A 19017-nucleotide genomic window follows, 5' to 3' on the forward strand; every position below is an offset into this window, starting at 1 on the left:
TCAGAGATATTTTCCAACTTTGCAGCAAATTAAGGCTATAGCTTTTCAAAACACTATACCTAAAATTGTGTTCTTCAGTTAATTCTGCCAAATCACTTTGTAATGAATAGACGTTAAAAAATTACTCCATTTTCACAATGCATTTGGTTTTTAAAAAATAAAGCTAATGTTCATGAAAGATAAACCACTTCTTTCTGTAATTATGCAATGTAGCTGTAGTGAGGAATGTTTTCATTTGTTAAAGATCAGGAGACTGTTGGTCATGCTGATGGAAGTTAATGAGAAATGTTAGACTGTAGTAACATCACATCGTGGGAGGAGATTTTTCATAAGATTAATCATGCTGAATGTCCTGAAGGGTACACCTAAAGGTAAGACAAAAAGAGAGTGTAATTTTCAGAAGAAAACAAAAAAAAAAAAAGGAAAGAAAAAGAAAATAAAAAGGGCAAAGGTATTGATACTACTTAAACAAGTGGAAAGATCAGGCTAAGTACAGAAGGGCTGACAAATCTGATCCCATTTGGATGGAAGTAGGATGCAAGTAGAAAAAGTCTGTTGAAATGGTTAGCTGATCCACCCTGAAAACTTCCCGAGAAGACAAATGAGCACAGAGAAATGTTTTAACCCCTTCCCAAATAAGCTGAGCTGTCTTCACTTCCTATGTTCCATACTGTAGTCATCATCATGTGGGGAAACTTGGCTCTGACTTATACCACTCTCAAAATACTGCTACCACAGTCTTGTGTGACCTGTACTAACAATACTTCCCCAATCACTGTATTTCCCTATACTGGGGATGTAAATCATCTCCGTGAACCTTCAGTTAAGCATTTTGTGGAAACAGCTCTGTGTGGGAAATGTTGTCTCCATGTAGAATAGCTATCTAAGGTTAATTTTTGAATGCAGTCACATCCTTGGATTTCATTCCAAAAAATTACATTTATAAGCTCTGTTCATCAAAAGTTCGGATACCAGTATAATCAAAGTATTAACAAATGCAATAGCAAAGAACAATATTTGAGATTGTTTTTGACAAATCTGGAAACTGCTGAATCAGTGATGTTTTAGTTGTGTATTGCAGGTGTGAATGTGATCTGTAATCTCTCTGCATTACTCCTCAGCTTGGTTTTGCTTCCTGGTGTTACAGACCAATAGGTCAAGCCTATCTGCATTCACTGAGAATTGGTAATACATTTCATCGCTGCTCACACTGATTTAGCCCAGTACGGTCCATCTGAGAGCTTGCTGTGCTGTGCAGGTTTTGGAACAGTGTGTCCAGGTGACCGCCTTTTCCCAAGTGCCACTCATGCACAGCAGAGACTCTAAAACTTCTTCCTGCAGTTGTTATGAGTTATAAACCCCCCCAAATAGGAGCTGATCCCAGCAGCTACTGAGATGGAATCATTCTGAACCAGGACAAAATACAGGAAAGTGTCAAATTTCGCTATGACAATATGGCAAATATTTTGATTGGAGAGTCAGTTGTGGTTGTAATCTCTTCTGTAGCCCACATGCGTTTCCTACACTTAGGGTTGCTGATGAAAGCAGTTGTGAGCAGCAATCCTGGACTTGGTGTAATAAGGCTGGATAACCTCTAACTTTTACTTAGGCAAAATTTGAGAATTGAAACAATGCGCAGCCTTTGTGTTGAACTTGAAGGCTAAATATTTGGGTCTTTATTGATGACAATTTTTGATTATATGGTAGATATTTTTTCTACTCATTTACTTGGTCAGTTACACAGTTTACTCTCTGAAGGAAGGGAACTGATTTCCACCAGACTTAGATTACTAAATGCTATAGTATAAGCATGAAGTATTTATCACTTTTTCATGACTATATTAGTTGCTTGGCATAAAAAAAAACCCTCAGAACCAACCTTCTCCTCCTCCCACCCCCCATTCCCCCTGAATTATGTTTTGCATATGGCAATTTCCTGATGCATTTCTTGAGAATGTGTGAGCAGTGAATACAGTTAAACATATTTAGGGAACCATTATTTTCTAATTATTCATCCATTCTAGCTGCAATATCTCCATTCTGTTTATGGATTCAAGAAATATATCAGGAAAGGCTTTGCAACAAAATGAGTTGGTCTGCCTGCATTCTTCTAATCTCCGAAATTTTGAATTCTTCTTGAGATCAGTGGTACAGAAAGACATATGGGATGATCATCAAGACAAAAAAAATAGGGACATGAATCCTGGGGCCTCTTTGCTTTTCCTTTCTCTTAATAAATACAGAGCTGCGTACGCAAGAGACATTTTTGCCTTCCTGCTCCTTCTTTCTGCAAATGCAAATATAATCAGTGGTCAGAATGGAAAGCTAGAAATTCTAATATGGAGATATAGACAACCTACTAGGGAATGAATTAGTACTTCCCATGTTTGTCTATATATGTTTGATACTCTGGTAAGTACCAGTTCGATATACTATTCCATATTCATCTGCTTTGATCTCTGAATGTCTCCTAAAATCAAGAGAATGCATGGTGATGGTAATCAGCTTGGACAAATACTCTACAGTTAGAAAAGATGAGGTGAATTAACACAGTTAACACATTTGTATATGCTTACTCAGTAACTGAAGATCTTTTTGACTGCACAAAAATTAAACAAAAAAAAAAGACACCATGAAAAATAGTATCCTAAAGTATAATCAGCCTTGATTCCACTTCAGCAGAAAGTTGGGTGGGGATAGATAAATCTACCAATGGAGCAACAACTATGGCCATGGATACAATTCTTTCTTACTGGGATCTGATTTTTTTTCTTTTCAGACCAGACCCTTATGAAAAAGACTGTAACTTCAAATGAGCTCTTGGCAGAAGATGTAATCTTGGCTTTAATTTTGGGTACATGTGCCCAAAGCACTTAACTTACCTTTTTATGTCCTATATCCTACATTCTCTTGTCCAATGTTGTGTGAGGACTGGGGAAACCAAATGAGTAAATCTTTCTAGTGGACAGTGAAATTTGCAGCCAGGGAGAGTGAGGGGGTGGGGATCTCTCAAAGAATTATTCCGATAATACATTTCTATGGTGTATTGCCTGTTTAAAAAATACAGAATGGTCAAAATAAAGTTAGGTGTGCACAACAGATGTTCCGTGTTATAAAGTAGGGATTATATTTTGAGATGTAGTTTTTTTTTGTGTGTGTGTGTGTGTTTTTGTTTTTTGTCTTGCTAATAATACGTATCATTATTAACCGGACAGTATCTTTTCAAACAACAGATGGTCAATACCAATTTGCATGTAGATTGTCTTATTGGTAAAGAGTTAAGGAAGTAAATAGATAAAGAGGGTAGATTAAAATATCTCAACTGTAATGAAGCAATAGATAGTGAGGTTTCAGACTGCAATGACGTGGTTCTGCTGCTGTCAATAACTCCTCAAAGGAGTCCAATTATAATAATTAAAATCAATCTGTGATCTTTTGCTGTGTAGTGAACCTTGTGTATCCAGTTTAATTAGTCTGGCATATTAGTAAACTGCTTTTAGGAAAAAAAAAAAAGTATATGTTAGGAGTACAGCTTACAGATACTTGCCCATTTTTTTCTTGGTAAAGTTCAAAAAAATGGCAGGCACTGTAAGGAGGCAATTTCCCATTGAAAACATTGAGTGCCATCTGTAAGGCAACAATGGTGGCTGCATGCTGTAAATAGAAGAAACATTTAATTAAAGGTCTATTGAAAATGATTGTGTGCATCTATTATTTAACCGTATGTCCAATATATTATCTATACATTTAACATTACTTATGTGATCTTCATTAATTCTTTCCCTCTGCAGTGTTGAGCAAGTATTGTTCTTTTATGGCTGTACAAACTGAAATGCTGCATGTATAGAGGATATACATATTTAAATATTTAAGATGTATTAAGCACTTGCAGTTCTTATCAAAGTTAGCAGGATATGTGAAAACTTATTTGAATAAGAACTGGTGGTTTTGCATGGTAGGTAAACAACTGAGATCTGAAGAGAAAGCTCTTTTTCTGATATATGTCTTATACTTCATTATCAAATTGCAATTTAGCATTAGGAGCTTTTTACACAGAGCAGTCTAAGAATTTCCTTTCCGTTTGAGAGTGCTCATTCTAAACAAAAATATAAGGTCACAACTGAGTGACTGCTTTCTTTATACCTTCTAAAATAACTTACATTATCTTCATTTTTATGTTCTCCCCCCCCTTATTTTTTTTTTTTTAACTTTTGCATCTGAAAAAGGTGCAGGAAGGAGGAATTTTGTTTCTAAATTATCTTCGTGATACAGCTTCAATAAAACAGAGGTCTTTTCAGTTCTCTGCTCAATCAAAACACTACTACAATGAAATATACAATGCCATCAGGTAGAAAATGGAATGCTTCAGGTTTCAAAGTAGTCTCTATTCATTAAAGAGTGGGAATAATCCAATGATACTTAAAGTTAACCAAATAAAAATGCTTGTATCTGTATTTCATAAAGGAAATGAAATGCTTTCACTGCATTTAAAAACTGCAGAAAGGTAACATAAAAGAAACAGTGAGGACTCACCGTAGAATACATAACCATTTTTTGTTGATGTGAAGGCCTTCTAGCATCTGAGATATGCTTTAGAATAGTTTTTAAAAGAATACCTGAAAGAAAATGGGGAAGCAATGACTGAAAGAGACACTTCTGTTAACATCCTTATTGTTACTATTTTAATACTATCTGTCTTTAAATGCACCAGATTTATTCTATTGCTCTTATGGATAATTTGTACACAGTGGCCTGATAAGTCTGATATTAATTTTTACATGAACAGTTGGCCTGATTCTGAGTCCATGTAAAATATTTCCAGGATCCCTAATAGCCTCGAGAGCTTTAAACTGTCTGTTCAGAGCTGCTCTGTGCCACCAGAACAGTTCAAGAAGACCACTGTAATGAATACTACCCTCTGTTGTGTGTTACTGTTGACTTCCTGATTTCCAGAGAAGAGCAAATTCACTGGGCTCTTGGCCTTCTTAAATTACATGATTGTATTTTGTTAACTTCTGAAACATTGTCAATGATAAACTGTATGAATTATATCAATGTCAGTGCTAATATGTTAACATAAGATTGAAATCTTCCAGGAATTGAAGTCCTAAAATGAGAACTGTATAGGCTAATAGAATTAAACTTACCTGTTTTCTTCAGCTACTGAAACAAAATTTAATAACAATTGGTAGTAAAGCAGAGGTTTGAGTTTCATGCTTAGTTTTGTATGTTAGAGCTCCAAGAAGGCAAACAAATTAATCCTTGCTTATATGTGATTTGTCCTTGTAGCTCACAGAACCTAACTGTACAGTGGCCATGTAAAGTGAAAATCAGGCCAAAAGGTTGACACTGGATGAATCCAGTGGATTAAAAAGGTATAAGCTATCTTAAAATTTCAGTTAAAATTTGTTGAGCAGAATAATAAAGCTTAGAATACTCATTTTAGTACTCTCAGCAATGGAAAATGAAAACTCTTAGGAAACAAAGTTACCATCCTAGAGATTATTACAAATAATATTTTGTAAGTTAAGCATGGTGGCTTATGTAAATTTCAGAGTTGATTAATTTCAGCAATAATCTGTATATTACTTTGGGTTTCTTATACAACGTAATCAAAATGCTAGCTGCTTTATAATGTTGAATTAGTATATTTGTGATTCATATCCTCAACATCTCTTGTCTCATTAGTCAAAATCTCTCAGTGCTGATCACCAATATCCAAATCACGGCATCTGTCATGTCCATGGTTATTACACACGCTTACTTCTTTCCCATTCTACTCCTGATTTTAAATGGGGTAAGAATTTGGCTTACCTCCCTGCAAACGTGATTTTTGTATTTGTTTGTGGAACCCGAATTCTGCCTGTAATAACAATTCTGAGAGCTTTATCAGCTTGGTCCTGACGCCACGAGTAGCCCAAACAGGTAAAGTGTAATTGTTAATATCCTACAGTGAAGAAAGAAAACATGATGATTTTCTTGTTAGTTCCTACTGCTAATTGTTAGTTCTTTTGGCACAAAATACTAGTCAGAACAAATTCTGAATGTTTTGCTCAAATAAATCTTTTTCTTCATAATAACTATATTTTGCATTTAGACAGCTGTGGAATTCTTATTTATAGCATCACACTGCTTAAAATAAATTTGAAAGGCAGTGTTCAACCAGAAGAGGAAATATGCTCAAAATTATTACGTAAAAAGTAAATGGCATTATTTATGACAATTTCAAATGCAGTTGTCAGTTGCAAAAAATTCATGTTGTGACTTTTCTTCAGCCATCTGCTGGAATACATCCTGAGATATTTACTGAAACAAATCCTATATAGAAGGTAAAGTATAATGGACTGATTTTTCTTTTGGGAAGCTGCCCAAGATAAGTTAAGGCTGGCTACTGTGAGAAGGAAATATATTCCAGAACTCCTGATTTGCACTGCTCTGAATTCCAGTTTAAATAAAGTTGGTACCCTTTCTGTATTTCAATGTAATCTTTATGAGTGTGAGTTGTTGGGCTGAGCTCACCAGGTGGAGTTCTAAAGGAAAATGCCTGCTACTTAAAGACAGGATTTGTTTAGATAAGTGAAACAGAACAACATGTTAGGTTAAACCAGCTCAGGTCACTTTTTCTTTTAACAAGTTAGATTTGTGTCTTGAGAAAAGAATTGCCTAGTTACATGTTATTTAAGACAGTGCTGTAGGCAAGCAAGCACCTCAGTTTCCAAGCTACCCGAAAGTCAGATTACAGCCAATAATAACAAATATAGAGATGCATGCTAATGCAGTTTCATGAATTCTGTTTTAAAAACTAAGAAAGCTCTCTTTCAAGTGCTACACTTGAAAAGGTAAAAGTGATTTTTGTGGCAGACATCTTAATTTATACATCTGAAGTCTTCATTGAGTAGTATGAAAGACCAAAGCTCAACAAATCTAATACTGGAAAGAATGACCCAAATAACTGGTTTTGTCTTCCAGTATTTAGCTAGCTCCCTGATGAGAGCTGCCAGTTTTTCACATTTCTCAGGTCACACAGGTTTATCAGTATAACGATTGAATCAAAAAGTTTTGGTCCTGAGATGTCCTGAATTTGAGCAATATGGAAAGGTAACCTAGCTGAAATTACAGTGAGGTACACCAAAATTTTAACACTTCACCTAGCTCAAGGCTCTGGCTAGCACTGCGGTCGAGACTTCATTGATCAAAGTTGGACCTACTCAGAAACTGCAGGACAGAAGGTAAACACATCAGCATCACACCCAAGTACTACATGTTGGGTGTGAAATACATCTTAAAACTGTTTCAGTTTTCCAGGGCTATCCCAGTATTAATGAACAAGTTATTATTAATATTTTAATTTAAAAATAATTATGCTGTTAAGCAATTTTTAGCAAGTGCTGCCTGCAACAATACCAAAGACATTTTTGACACAAGACCCTGAAATTTTCACTTGCTTCAGCTGAGTTAAGTCTAGACTTGGATACGGCATGGAGTGGGGTTTGTTGCTAAATTAAAAGTAGTCAGGATATTTCAGATCCCAGTCAGAGATACCAAACTGTTGGGCCTATGCACCTATGACAGTTGGGCACCATGTACCCCTTTTGTAGTAAAATCCATGCTTCTTTGTGATGTGCCGGGTCCCTTTGCTAAGAACGAGCTCCCAAACTTGCACAAATAACCTTTTGTACTATTGCAATGGCTGTTTAATTCCTGAAAATACTGTGACCACCGCTGTCCATATGCAAATAATGACTTCTCTTTCTTATGCAATTTGTGTAAAACCTTTGTGGAGGGATTCCTATGTTTCTTTTTCAACAACACATTTTACTTCTGCATGTCTCTATGATGGGGTTTGGAGGAGTAAGAAGACAATTTTATCTGAAGATATGCTTTTGCCTAATAGTCCACATGCAGTCACTGATAAGATGTTGCATTTGGTAGGCCATTGGTCTGTGTTCCTTATAGTGGTGGATGACCCACAGCAGCCTTACACAATCATAGTGTTTTTAGAGGATTTTCAGTTGCAAGTTTGATTTTGAGTGAGGGTTCCTGAGTAAGAAGCTGAAAATAGACTGTGGTTCAGAAAAAAAATTGAAAGTACAGACTTACCTTCTTTTGATGTCTTTCAAACAGTAGAAGTAAAAGCTGAAACTGGTTTTAAGAAAGTGCAAGTATTTCTGTTGGACCTTGATAATTTTTGTATTATTTACCTCATATTGTAAAATGTCAGAGAGCTTCCAAATTCTTTCAGTGTTCAACTTCTTCAGTGGGTATCCAGTGTGAGAGGCTAAAAATTTGAGAAATGGCTGGAATAAAAAAAGCAAACTTTTATGTTGCACACAGGGACTTTCTACATTTTTTCTACACACTTCGTACTAGCACATATCAATTTTTAGAAACAAGATAGTCTTTGCATTTAGTGCCTATGCACCATACCATTGTCTAGTGGTACTCACGGGCAGACAGTTACTACCTATTTCAGTGGATCCTTTTCCTTTCTTCATGATTATAACCTGGCAGACATAAAATGAATGCTTGTACGAAAATTCATAGCGATCTTGTGAAACCTTGCTTTCATCCAAGTTTTGAGTTGCACCTTCCCTTCTGCTCCTACATTCCAGTTACAAGTTCTCATTTCTGGTCTCCTTCTTCCAGATGTTTTCGTTCTCTGATACATACTTCATGTGTATGTCTTGCATTTGTGTTGCCAAGCACATGGCTTCTCCATTCCTACCTTGGGTTTTTCTTAATTACAACCCAATCTACTATTTCAGTCCACATCCTGATCTTATTTTTAGCCACATCCTGGTCTTACCAAACTATAAGACATAGTATCACATAGTGATATTGGGGAAATTACGATATTGGGCAATGGGACAGGACACATACACCAAGAAAGCTTAAAGAAACTAATTTATAATTTATAGCTGCTGTATACCACTAGTTTTTCTTGGAAAAACATCAAGATTCTCTTTTAGGCTGAAAAGAGAATTTGGCCTATTCATCTAGAAGAGGTTGGTGATCTGAGTTTAGGGTTGAAGTACATGCATAGTTTTTGCTTCGTGGGAATGTTCAGAAGTGGGTAGAGGAGATGCAGATGTATGAGGAAGTCTGGCAGAAATCCAAAAAGGGTTCAAAGGAAGTGTGATAAACACTTTTATTCTGATATTGCTACTGAGTAGAAGGGAGGTATGATGTAACTTTGTTAAAACTGGGAATTATGGTTCATTTGGCTGTAATATATATATGCAGAGCCATAGGTAGATGGCTGTTTCAGTGGCTAAAGATTAGAGAAAAACAAGTGAGTTTGGTGGTGCCATTTTGAATAAATCCATGAAGAAAGTTGCAACGGAATAGACAAATGATTATGTACCCATGGCAAAGAATTTGATGGTGGAGAAAGCAAGGGAGACATTAAGAATGAAATTTAAGTGAGTGTCTGAATGAAGACTTCAGGTGTGAAATAACTGGTACTTGAGGAAAGCACTGAGGCTATTATAAAGATTTGAGGAATTGAGCTGTGAGAATTTTGTGGTGGAAGAGGAATCTGAACTAGCAAGGAGTTATACAGACAGAGATGTCAAAGGAATTACTAACATGAGACCGAAGAGAGAGAAGTATTGAAGTGAGACACTGATTTGATCTAAGTTTTTGTTTTCTCTGCTCTCCTAAAAGGTAGGTGTAGTAGGTTTTTTTGCAAGGTAGTCAACAATTCATCTTTTTTATGACTTGCAATTTTCAGTTGATGGGGATAGTCCAGTCCAGCTGGCTCTGTAATGTAATTGTATTTTGGGTAAGACGTATACACCCACTTTGAAGATGAGATATCTGGAAGAAGCATATTAACTGCCATTTTGAAAACCTACCTGTTAGATATTGTTGCCAGAAGTTGTACATTTGAATTAGAAGATTTCCAGAACTAAAAATACCTTACCCTGTACTGCTTGAACTGCCTTTGGAAATCCCTTGTTGCAAAGGTTTCTCTTAGAAGTTCGTTGTATTTTGGGCAGTGTGAGAAAGGTAAGTAGAGCAACTGAAAATAAAATTGCAAAACATTAGTTAGGCAAGGCACTTCTTGTTCTGCAATTCAACATACACTTTGAGGATTGTTGTTCTGATTGGCTGCACTAATTAAAACAAGCTGCAGAAGTTTTGGAGAATGTTGTTTTCAAGGATATTCATCTTCAGGACCATAAGAGTCATATTGATGACTACTTACAAAATAATCTTTAAATGTTCAGAGGAGTAATAGTTACAGCAGTTCAAAGGTAAAGGACTCATCTACACAAGTTGAAATTTGTCCCTTGACAGAAGACTAACATAAGCCCTCATGTATTTCTTTGTACTTGGCTTCCTCAGGAGTGATTTTACTCGTTGTGTTCAGTCTTTGTTTAAACATACCATCATCTTTTTACAACAAATTACCAGCTGGACTACAAAAGGAGTCTTTGTGCATACTCAGCTCTATTAAGTGGACTTACCACAGCTCCATTTAGTTCAGCCAAATTAAAGAAACTTAAGTTTCCATAACTCAGATTTTTCTTTAATTCCAGGTACTTGAAGGTTAAATGTTACATGTGAGATGGATAATTTAACAATTTGTTAATTCATTTATCTAAGCTGAGTTTATTCTTGTTTGAAGTTTTTTGGTATTAAATTTTAAACAAAAGTTAAAACAAATTTTTACACTGAGATATTATTAACATTTTTCTCTAATATGTTTTTTTTTTTCAGAAATAAAGCTCTATCTACACAGTCCCACAGTTAAAAGAGTTTAAAGATAATAATAATAATAATAATTGAGAATTCTGATGGTATAATTACCTAGGATAGCTTCACAGCAGTTTCTGTCTTTTTAAAAACATAATCTATCCTTTTCAGAAAGTAGGAAAGTATTTCTGAATTATAACCACAGGCTCATGAACAGGCCTGACTTTAGCAATAAATACATGATGAACCTTTTTTTTGGGGTGGAAGGATATATGTGGTCTCAATCTTACATATATATGCAGTAAAGACGAATATAGCTAAAACACAAATACTAGGGAAAAAAAGTAGGAAAAAAGCATATATATTTGTGACTATGATTTTTTTTTTTAATAAACTTACTTGATCCCTTAGGTGTGAGTGAGGTGCAGTACCTGCTTGCTGAGGGTGATAGCAGTATTGATACTGGCCAGGTGTTTCTGACTGTTTGATGGAGTTCTACTGTATGTGACAGCATCAGAAGAAGCTCCTGACTCTACACCAGGGCCATGTGCCTGCACAGTAAGACACATGTCTCCATATCCTCCATCTTCATGCTCTCATCACCCCGAGGTGAGAACCAGAGCTCCATGTCCCTGTTTAAACTGATTTCCCTATCACAGACTGTTTTAACTAGACTTGTAAACCCACACAATTTATCTCACTTAACGTGTGAACGTCCTCTCCCATAATGGGACTCACATTGTACACTCCTGTTTTCTCTTAGCTTTTTACCATAGATTTTCCACAAATGGGGAAGTCCAGCACCACTCATCTGTCCAACTTTCTGCTCTAGGACAGGTATACACATGTTACAGAGCTGCTATCTGCACAGCTCTGAGGTGAGGATTAGAGGAAGGGAGATGAATAAGTCTATTACCCTATGAATTCATGCTCCTAAAACTCTTAGTTATTTTTCCTTTCCTCTTTACTTTTTTCTGCCAAACCCCAAAATGCATGCCCTGGCTTTCAAAGTGCAAGAAAAACAATACTGCGACACAATTCTCACTGTATTGAGAATCACAGAATAATTCTTTTACCTTTTTAGTTGTCTGGAGCTTAAAAAAAAGGTGAAGCACTAGTGAGAATAGGTATGCTTCCTCTTCTCACATGAAGAAAGTCATGGTTGTGATAACACCAAGTACAGGATCAATCTGTTACTACTTCTAAGGTGTTTTACTCTAATCATAAGTGTTTTGTTCTGTGTTGCTTTGTTTTTCTCTATGATTTTTTTATTTCTTTCTCTCTTGTGGAAAATCTTGACAGTATTTCTACTCAGATTATTAGTCCTTTTTGCCCAATGCTTGTACCTTGATATACCTTTCTTTGTTATTACCCTGCCCTTTTTCCTGCTCCTTCATCTCATTTTGGGTATTTTACTAATGCTTAAGGGAAAGCAAATGCCCCAGTTTATACTCACATTATCATGTGACAGTGGCACTGTGTGAACTGGAATTGGCTGCCAAAGGATTCTGGGGTTCCAAATCTGGCCTTGTGTCAGTGGATACAGCCCAGCAAGACTTGCCTGAGCACTCATAAGCGTTTGATCACAGTCAGTACTTTGCACATAAATCTGAAGGAGGAAAAGAAAAGATTTAATTTTTTTTGGGGGGGGGGGGGGGCGTGGAGGGGGGAGTTGGTTTTCTTCTGTTAATTTTCTTCTTTTGGTAGAAAAGAAGGGGATTGGTACTGTACCGGAGGAGCTGGCATTAGAGTAGGGTAAAGAAAAAAGATGGGGGAGGGAGAAAGAAAAAAGCTGGAATAGGGCCTTGGAATATAATTTTGGTGGACAAGAGAGTTGTGACATGGTAGCTGTTCCCTTTGGGTCCTAATGAAAAATGTAAAACTGACTCCATTTGGCCAACTAGGCTTTGGGATGTGAGGGATGCACTGAGCAACTGGAAATGAAAAGTAAGCTGTATCTGCACTGCACATGGAAGTGTAGAATTGGAGATATCCAACACAGGTACTGTCATACAGCAGTGAGGCATCTGAACCTTTTTACAGCCTTAAAAACCTTGTGCATGGTTTTCAGTTAACATTAGCTTGAATTAAAGTTGAGCCACAACTTCAGGGATACTTTGAAACCACATTGAATTCAGTGGGTTACCTCCAAGCACACCAGCTTCAGACTCTCATGGATTCAGGAAGTTCCGGCATCCATGAAAAACATCCTACCTCCCAGATCCAGTACTTGCCTCACTCTGCTTGTAAACAACACTCAGGAAATGAGAGTATCTTCTCCGCATGTACTGTCCAAGCTCATACTGTTGCTGTATGCCAAGCTGTAGAAGTGACAGAAGAGTGTAAGAAGCTCAAGAAGTGTGCTGTGCAACTATTCCTATAAACCAAAATTTAAATAATCTTTAATAAATAATTTTGAGAAAGATCTTAAAATATTTCATTTCTAAAGGGGAGATGGAAAGAGAGCAGGAGAAACAAATCAGTAAAGTTACTGTGTTGACAGTTATTTTCTGACTTGCACTCTGAAACAAGACCACTGTGTGAACATAGTCTCATTAACACTTACTTTCTTTAGCCATGGGGAAAAAAAAAAAGAAAAAAAAAGTAGAGAAAAGCTGTTTGTACTCAATCTACATATTGCATGCAAATGGAGATCGTTACTATTCATCTCTGAAACTCACATCTTAATGAGTTAAGCTGAAACTCATATCTTAATGGACAAGTAGTCACAGTCCCCTGTGCGTATGGCTGTAGTTTAGGTAGATGCCGCTTTCTGCAAAGGGACTTAATTAGGAAGTAGCATGTCTGTAGTGATCCTAATGCATCCATCATAGGAAAAGGATTGCATTTTTCACCCTAGAATGCCTGAATCCTTGCTGAGTAAGTACTAAAGAAAATAAAGGTGTGATGTCCTTGATTAGAGAGTCATGGGAGTTTACCTTATTTAAAAGAGGTTATCAGGCAAAGGGACAGTATTTGTACTAAAATAAATGAACATGAATTAGCCATGAGCATATTTGAAATGGAAATTGGAAGGACCATCGGGGTGAAGTTCAAGAACAACCTTTCAGTGAGAGCAATGGAAGCAATAATACCTGACTAGTTTGAAAGCAGAGCTTGGTAAATGTATGAACGCAGATCGTATGATATGGCTTTTTGCCATGGCAAAAGACTGGATTTGATTGCTTAAAAGGCCCCTCCTATTCCTGTGTGATAAGAGTTGTCATATTAAAAGCTGCTTATTAATTAATGTTATCTTCACAATACGTTTTACTGTAAATGTTATTTGCCTACTTACTGGTCATATGACAAGAGTGGGAAGCGTGGGCCATAAGGATAATATCAGATATGTCTTCCTGGCAGATACAATTTTTCATTTTGTTTTACAGTAAGCTATGTAGTTGTTTATCCAAGCTAATAAGATTAGCTGAGGGACAGGGTTACTTAAAGCAGGTACAGAGATGTCCCAACAAAGTTGTCTAGTTCCTGTTGTTTTGCTGGCTCACAGCAAATTAACTGGGAGTGCAGGCACAGCAACCAGCTGGCTATGAGGATATGTCCAGGATATGAATCCCACAGAATAACACCAGTGATTCCATGCAGAGGCTACACTTTCAGCATGAGCAAGATCTTTTTTGGGAAGACAGAAAATCTTGAACAGAAGACTTTGAGTAAAAGTCCTTCATGCCTTTGTGTGTTTTATTGCAATGGTTAATTGCTATCTACAGTCTAAAACTTTTGATTCTTAATTCTGACCTATGTCCCCAGCTTTCAATCCCTGGATCTTGTTACCCTTTTGAATGACACATTCCTCGCAATCACAAATCTTACTCCCAGTAAGATAATAAACAATAAAATGGAATCAAGTCACTTAATCTCTATGTTAAACTAGCTAGATGACAGTTCTTTACTCACACTGCCAAATAGGTTTTCTAACCTTAGCATGTTTGTAGCTCTTTGCTGAACTTTTTCCAACTTACCATCATCGTTTTGTAAAGACATGACATGAGAATCACATGCAGTGTCCCTGTAATGGTCTCAGTGTTTATGATCTTACTTGTACATGGTGTTTCCTGGACTAAATTGAAATATATTTGACTTTGCTCATTTAATCATTATTCTGCACTGGGATCTGAAGTACAGTGATTATTCATTGCTTCCCGAAGTCCATAATTCAGGTTGAAATAGACCTCAGGAGGCCTCTAGTCCAACCTCCTGCTCAAAGCGGAGTCAGCTATAAGGTCAGACCAGGTTACTCAGGGCTTTATCCAGAATGCCAGTCATGGCCCAAAATACGTGCATGTGATCGCTTCTTTCAGCTTCTGGAATTGTGCATAGGGGTTTCCTAGGAAATATGCTAGGCCTAGGCTTCTGCCCCAACTTGCTTAATATGTGTGTTGTTAAATCCTGACGCCTGGGTCTTGAACCCCTCCAGAGCTTACATGGCCTGGAGCACACTGGCATGTAGCGCTGAACTTGTGTAGTGTACATGTGAAATGATTGATTCATATAGCCGGATTAAGGTATGAGAAGCTGATCTTAACCACCTTTGTGACGTTCAGTGTTGCTTTCTGCCTGATAATGAGCTTTGCTGCAAAGCTATTGCTCCTTTTTCTCAAGGGAGGTGGTGCGAGAGGAAGTAGGCCTGAACTTGCATCAGAGATTGGTGTGGCTTCCCGAGAACAGAGCAGAGGAGAGGCCCTGTGTGCTGTTTGTTCTCTTCTGATTTTGTTGGAGACCTGGTAAGTGACAAGTTCTCCTCAGAAAGAGAAATATGCATTGTGCTGGACTTGCTGGATATAATATGACGAACAAACATACTGTACAGCAGCCTCACAGAGGCACGCACACTGAGCAGTCAGCAAATACGTGCACATTAGCCATTTGTCTGGGACTTTCAGGCTTTTGGCACATCTAAACCACTTCAGTGAGGCTTCTGGGTTCCCAGAATACTGGCCAAATGACTAGTGCATTTTTTGATACAAACAGCTTATCTTGGGGAAGAAGGAATGAAGCACAGACACAATGGACAGTGCTGGTGGGAGTGGAGCAGAAGAAGGGTTAAAATCTCCTAGTGCTCCCATATTCATCTGGAGCCTGATAGTACAGGATATTTATGTGATAATTCTGCTAGAACTGATCTTAGTAGTCATGGCTAGGAATCTCTGCTCAGCAGAGACTGAGGGTGGTCTGTGAGTGCTTCCACCACCTTGTTCTGCAGTTGGTTAAAGTTATGTGTTTAGTTTCATGTGAACTGTGGTGCTGCCAGCACCTGTCTCCTCTTGGAAGACCCCAGTCTACAATGAAATATCTCAACATGTGCTGCTATTGGACCAGAACAGGCCAACTCGGTGTCAGTGAAATCGGTGACTACTCGCAGCTGTAGCTTCCCAGTATGTTCTTTGTCTGTCCTACAAGAGATCTGCATGTACCAACTTAATAGGGGCTTTCTCAAGTTAAAACAAAGTGCTAAAAAACAAATATCAGCAGACCATGCTCTAATATTTCTGTATGTTGGCCCTGGTAAACAAACACACCTTGGTAAGCTGTCCATATCCATGCTGCCTTGCAACTTCTTTGTGTTTGTCAGTTGGAAAAAACTCCTGTGGGGTAAGATCACCGTGGCGAAACACCTGGTAAAATAGACAGAATTCCCGTCGTGTTACTGGGCTTTTTATGGTGGATATAGTTAGTGCAGTCCCAAGGATTATGCAACGATAGAGAATACTTTATCTAGCAGACACTAAATATATTCATGGTACTTATCTTGGATCTACATAACTACAGTACCTGTTACTAGACAATGTAACTCCTGTTTTTTCCTGGCATTTGAAAAGCAGTTAGCTCAAATAAATTTTTACAAGTTATAAAAAATTTATATATTTTACAGAGGTAAAATATATATTTGTGGAGGTACAGACTACAACAGTGACAGACAGTAAACAAACAGAATCATATAAATAGTTTTCCAGGAATATTGGAACATTAATATTTTCGTAGGACTAACTGGGAGTTCAAAAGGAAGAAAAAAACCCAGCAAAACTACTGCTCAGCAGTACTTTGAGCAGTATTTTGAGTATTAAAACAAATTAGTCTTAAAAAGCCACATTGACTTTTTCATCACAAGAGGTGATGACTTGTCATCTAATATCCAAATACAGGCTAAACTATTACTTGGAAAACACTGAACATGTTACGGAATTTCATTTCATACAAAAGATACATCTATAAAGATGCATGGAGATTTTTCATTCCTGCGATGAATTCTCTCATTGCCCAGCATAATTCCTGTAAATATATGTCATAAAATTGTAAAATTTTACCACCAGATTTATTTACTTATTTTATGTCTTTGGCCAAATAGGTAAAAATAAAACTGAATGTTCAGGAGAAAAAAAAAATACAAGTGACTTATAAGCTTGTGCGATATTCAGAACAGACCAAATTCAGGCCTCCTGCAAAGAACAGTATGTCATAATCATTGCAAATAGCATTTGTTTTACAACACGGGTTCTATGTTGCATATTCAGTGCCATTGTACACTTGTTTGGGTTTCACATAATTAAATTTGATTACTTGTTAATGCAGTGAAACCAGTAGAATAGCAGAAACTCTTCTATGGTGAAGAGGATTTTGTTAATGCAGTGAAAATAGCTGAATAGCAAAACTCTTCCAAGGTGAAGGGGGTTTTTGCAGGCCATTGAAATTTAGTTATGAAATCCTATTTTACAATTTAAAAATAATGATATGCAATTTCTCTCTTATTGATGTAAAAAAAATAATTAAAACAAATAAACAAAAAACACTCTTAGTCATTCCAAAAGGTTACTTTCAGTTACTTCCATCCAGGACTGCACAAAGGAGATAACATTATAAAATCTTATTTAAAAAATGGGGATTGCTTTTTGTACAATGTAACAGTGAATTCTGAGTATGCAGTACACACTTCAGTATTCACAAAGTACCCCCTCTCCCACACTCCAGACCATAACAAGAGCAGCAAGTGACAGGTTTGAGGTCCATTTATCCATGAACCATATACTTACTACGGACACAAACTTCAGTTTTCTTTTTGCTGTGGTTTGGTGAAGGAAGACGCAGAAAAGGCAGAACGTGAAGCACAGGCTCCAGATCCCACACACCAGCTGCCTTGACCTCATTCTGAGGGTAGCGTTCAGTTATTTTGCACCCTGGAGCCCCTGGCTGAACGTGGTACAGTAGATATGTGGCTTAGAGGGGAGGAGCCAGTGGTGCTTGGTGGCGTCCGAAAGTGGGCTGTGTTTTTGCCTCTGCCCGTGGATCCGTGACATGAAAAGTGCATTTGGCACTAGCACTCAATTTCTGTGTCCCATGTCTAATAGGAAGCATAATTTTTGAGCTCTCCGATTCCTGTGCAAGGCACCTGCACTACAGGTGAATGTAAAGAACTGTACATTGCCTTCTATCAGTTAAGTTAGGATTTGGTATGAGTCAGCCTTCTCAAAAGTGAAAACGCTGCAGATATGTTGTCTCTTGCTATAACAATGCTCACACAGTCTTCTTTGAAAACTTTGAATTAGAAAGTGAGAGAGTACGGTGCTGGCAATTGTTCTGTAATGAAGGATCTCTGGAGTTACCAGTAGATTTGGCCGTGGTCTTTAGCAGAAATAAATATCAGAGGACTTTCTTGCATGGCAGCAGGGATAAGCCTATACTGACTGCAAAAAATAAAGATATGTCTATGAACTTTTCATCTCTATAGTAGGTCCTTTATGTGCCTAGTGACAAAGTGTGTGCCACCGTTTTCTAAAACTATGCCTAAAATTTCACAGTTAGGTAAACCTTTGATTTTCAAATTTCTCTTGCTGCAGATGTTATTGTTTATGCATTGTTTATGCATTGTTATAACATGCATAAATCGAGAGTTGTCTCTGTCATTTCCTCTATACATTTTAGATAAAGAAAAAAATCTAGCTCATAGACAGTCTCGCAAGAGACAGAATTCATCTTACAGTCTTGGTCTTAGCGTGTAGGTTCAGTCACAGTACCGTGTTATTAAAAGCCCTATTAACATGTAAAAATTGAGGGTGATTTCTGAGTGATCAAAAGGTCTCTGTATGTAATAATTTTAAAGGTATTGCTGAAAAAAATCTTGTTGCTACCCCAAAAGATTATGTAGTCTCAAGCTAGTTTAAAGCACAAATAACAAACTTTCCCTTGTAATTATTAAATACGGGATTGCCTAGAGGGATCAGTTCTCTTTCCTGAAGTAACAATGCCATAGCTTTCACATGTCAGAACTGAAGAGATTCCTATATGAAACATTCAGAGGTCAGA

At 37.2% G+C, this 19017-nt stretch overlaps 1 protein-coding gene across 2 annotated transcripts; it reads right to left on the minus strand.

Annotated features, from left to right (window-relative positions):
* Positions 1 to 47: 47 nt before the first annotated feature.
* Positions 48 to 17932, minus strand: LOC310895073 (prostatic acid phosphatase-like). 2 transcript variants are annotated; one of them, XM_083825883.1, is made up of 11 exons: positions 17748 to 17932; positions 16239 to 16334; positions 12936 to 13022; positions 12158 to 12310; positions 9926 to 10024; positions 8202 to 8297; positions 5815 to 5947; positions 4534 to 4616; positions 3548 to 3654; positions 2883 to 3050; positions 48 to 365 (listed from the first exon to the last, which is right to left on the minus strand). In XM_083825883.1, exons 1-10 carry the CDS (start codon positions 17859 to 17861, stop codon positions 2894 to 2896), a joined length of 1125 nt encoding a protein of 374 aa, XP_083682009.1. In that variant the 5' UTR covers positions 17862 to 17932; the 3' UTR covers positions 48 to 365; positions 2883 to 2893. The 2 variants fall into 2 exon arrangements, with proteins under 2 accessions (XP_083682009.1, XP_083682010.1); XM_083825884.1 differs by lacking the exon at positions 2883 to 3050.
* Between the last annotated feature and the right edge of the window lie 1085 nt (positions 17933 to 19017).

Source organism: Anser anser (genome assembly GCF_964211835.1).
Source record: "Anser anser genome assembly, chromosome: 2".
Lineage (NCBI taxonomy): Eukaryota > Metazoa > Chordata > Aves > Anseriformes > Anatidae > Anser > Anser anser.

Bases quoted from the DNA above. Each gene is read 5' to 3' on its own strand.
- LOC310895073 (XM_083825883.1), bottom strand. From the start codon at position 17,861: ATGAGGTCAAGGCAGCTGGTGTGTGGGATCTGGAGCCTGTGCTTCACG. The intron at 16,335-17,747 runs GTAAGTATATGG...CTATTTTACCAG, and splicing joins AACTGAAGTTTGTGTCCGTA to GTGTTTCGCCACGGTGATCT. The intron at 12,311-12,935 runs GCAAGTACTGGA...TTCCTCCTTCAG, and splicing joins TTGTTTACAAGCAGAGTGAG to ATTTATGTGCAAAGTACTGA.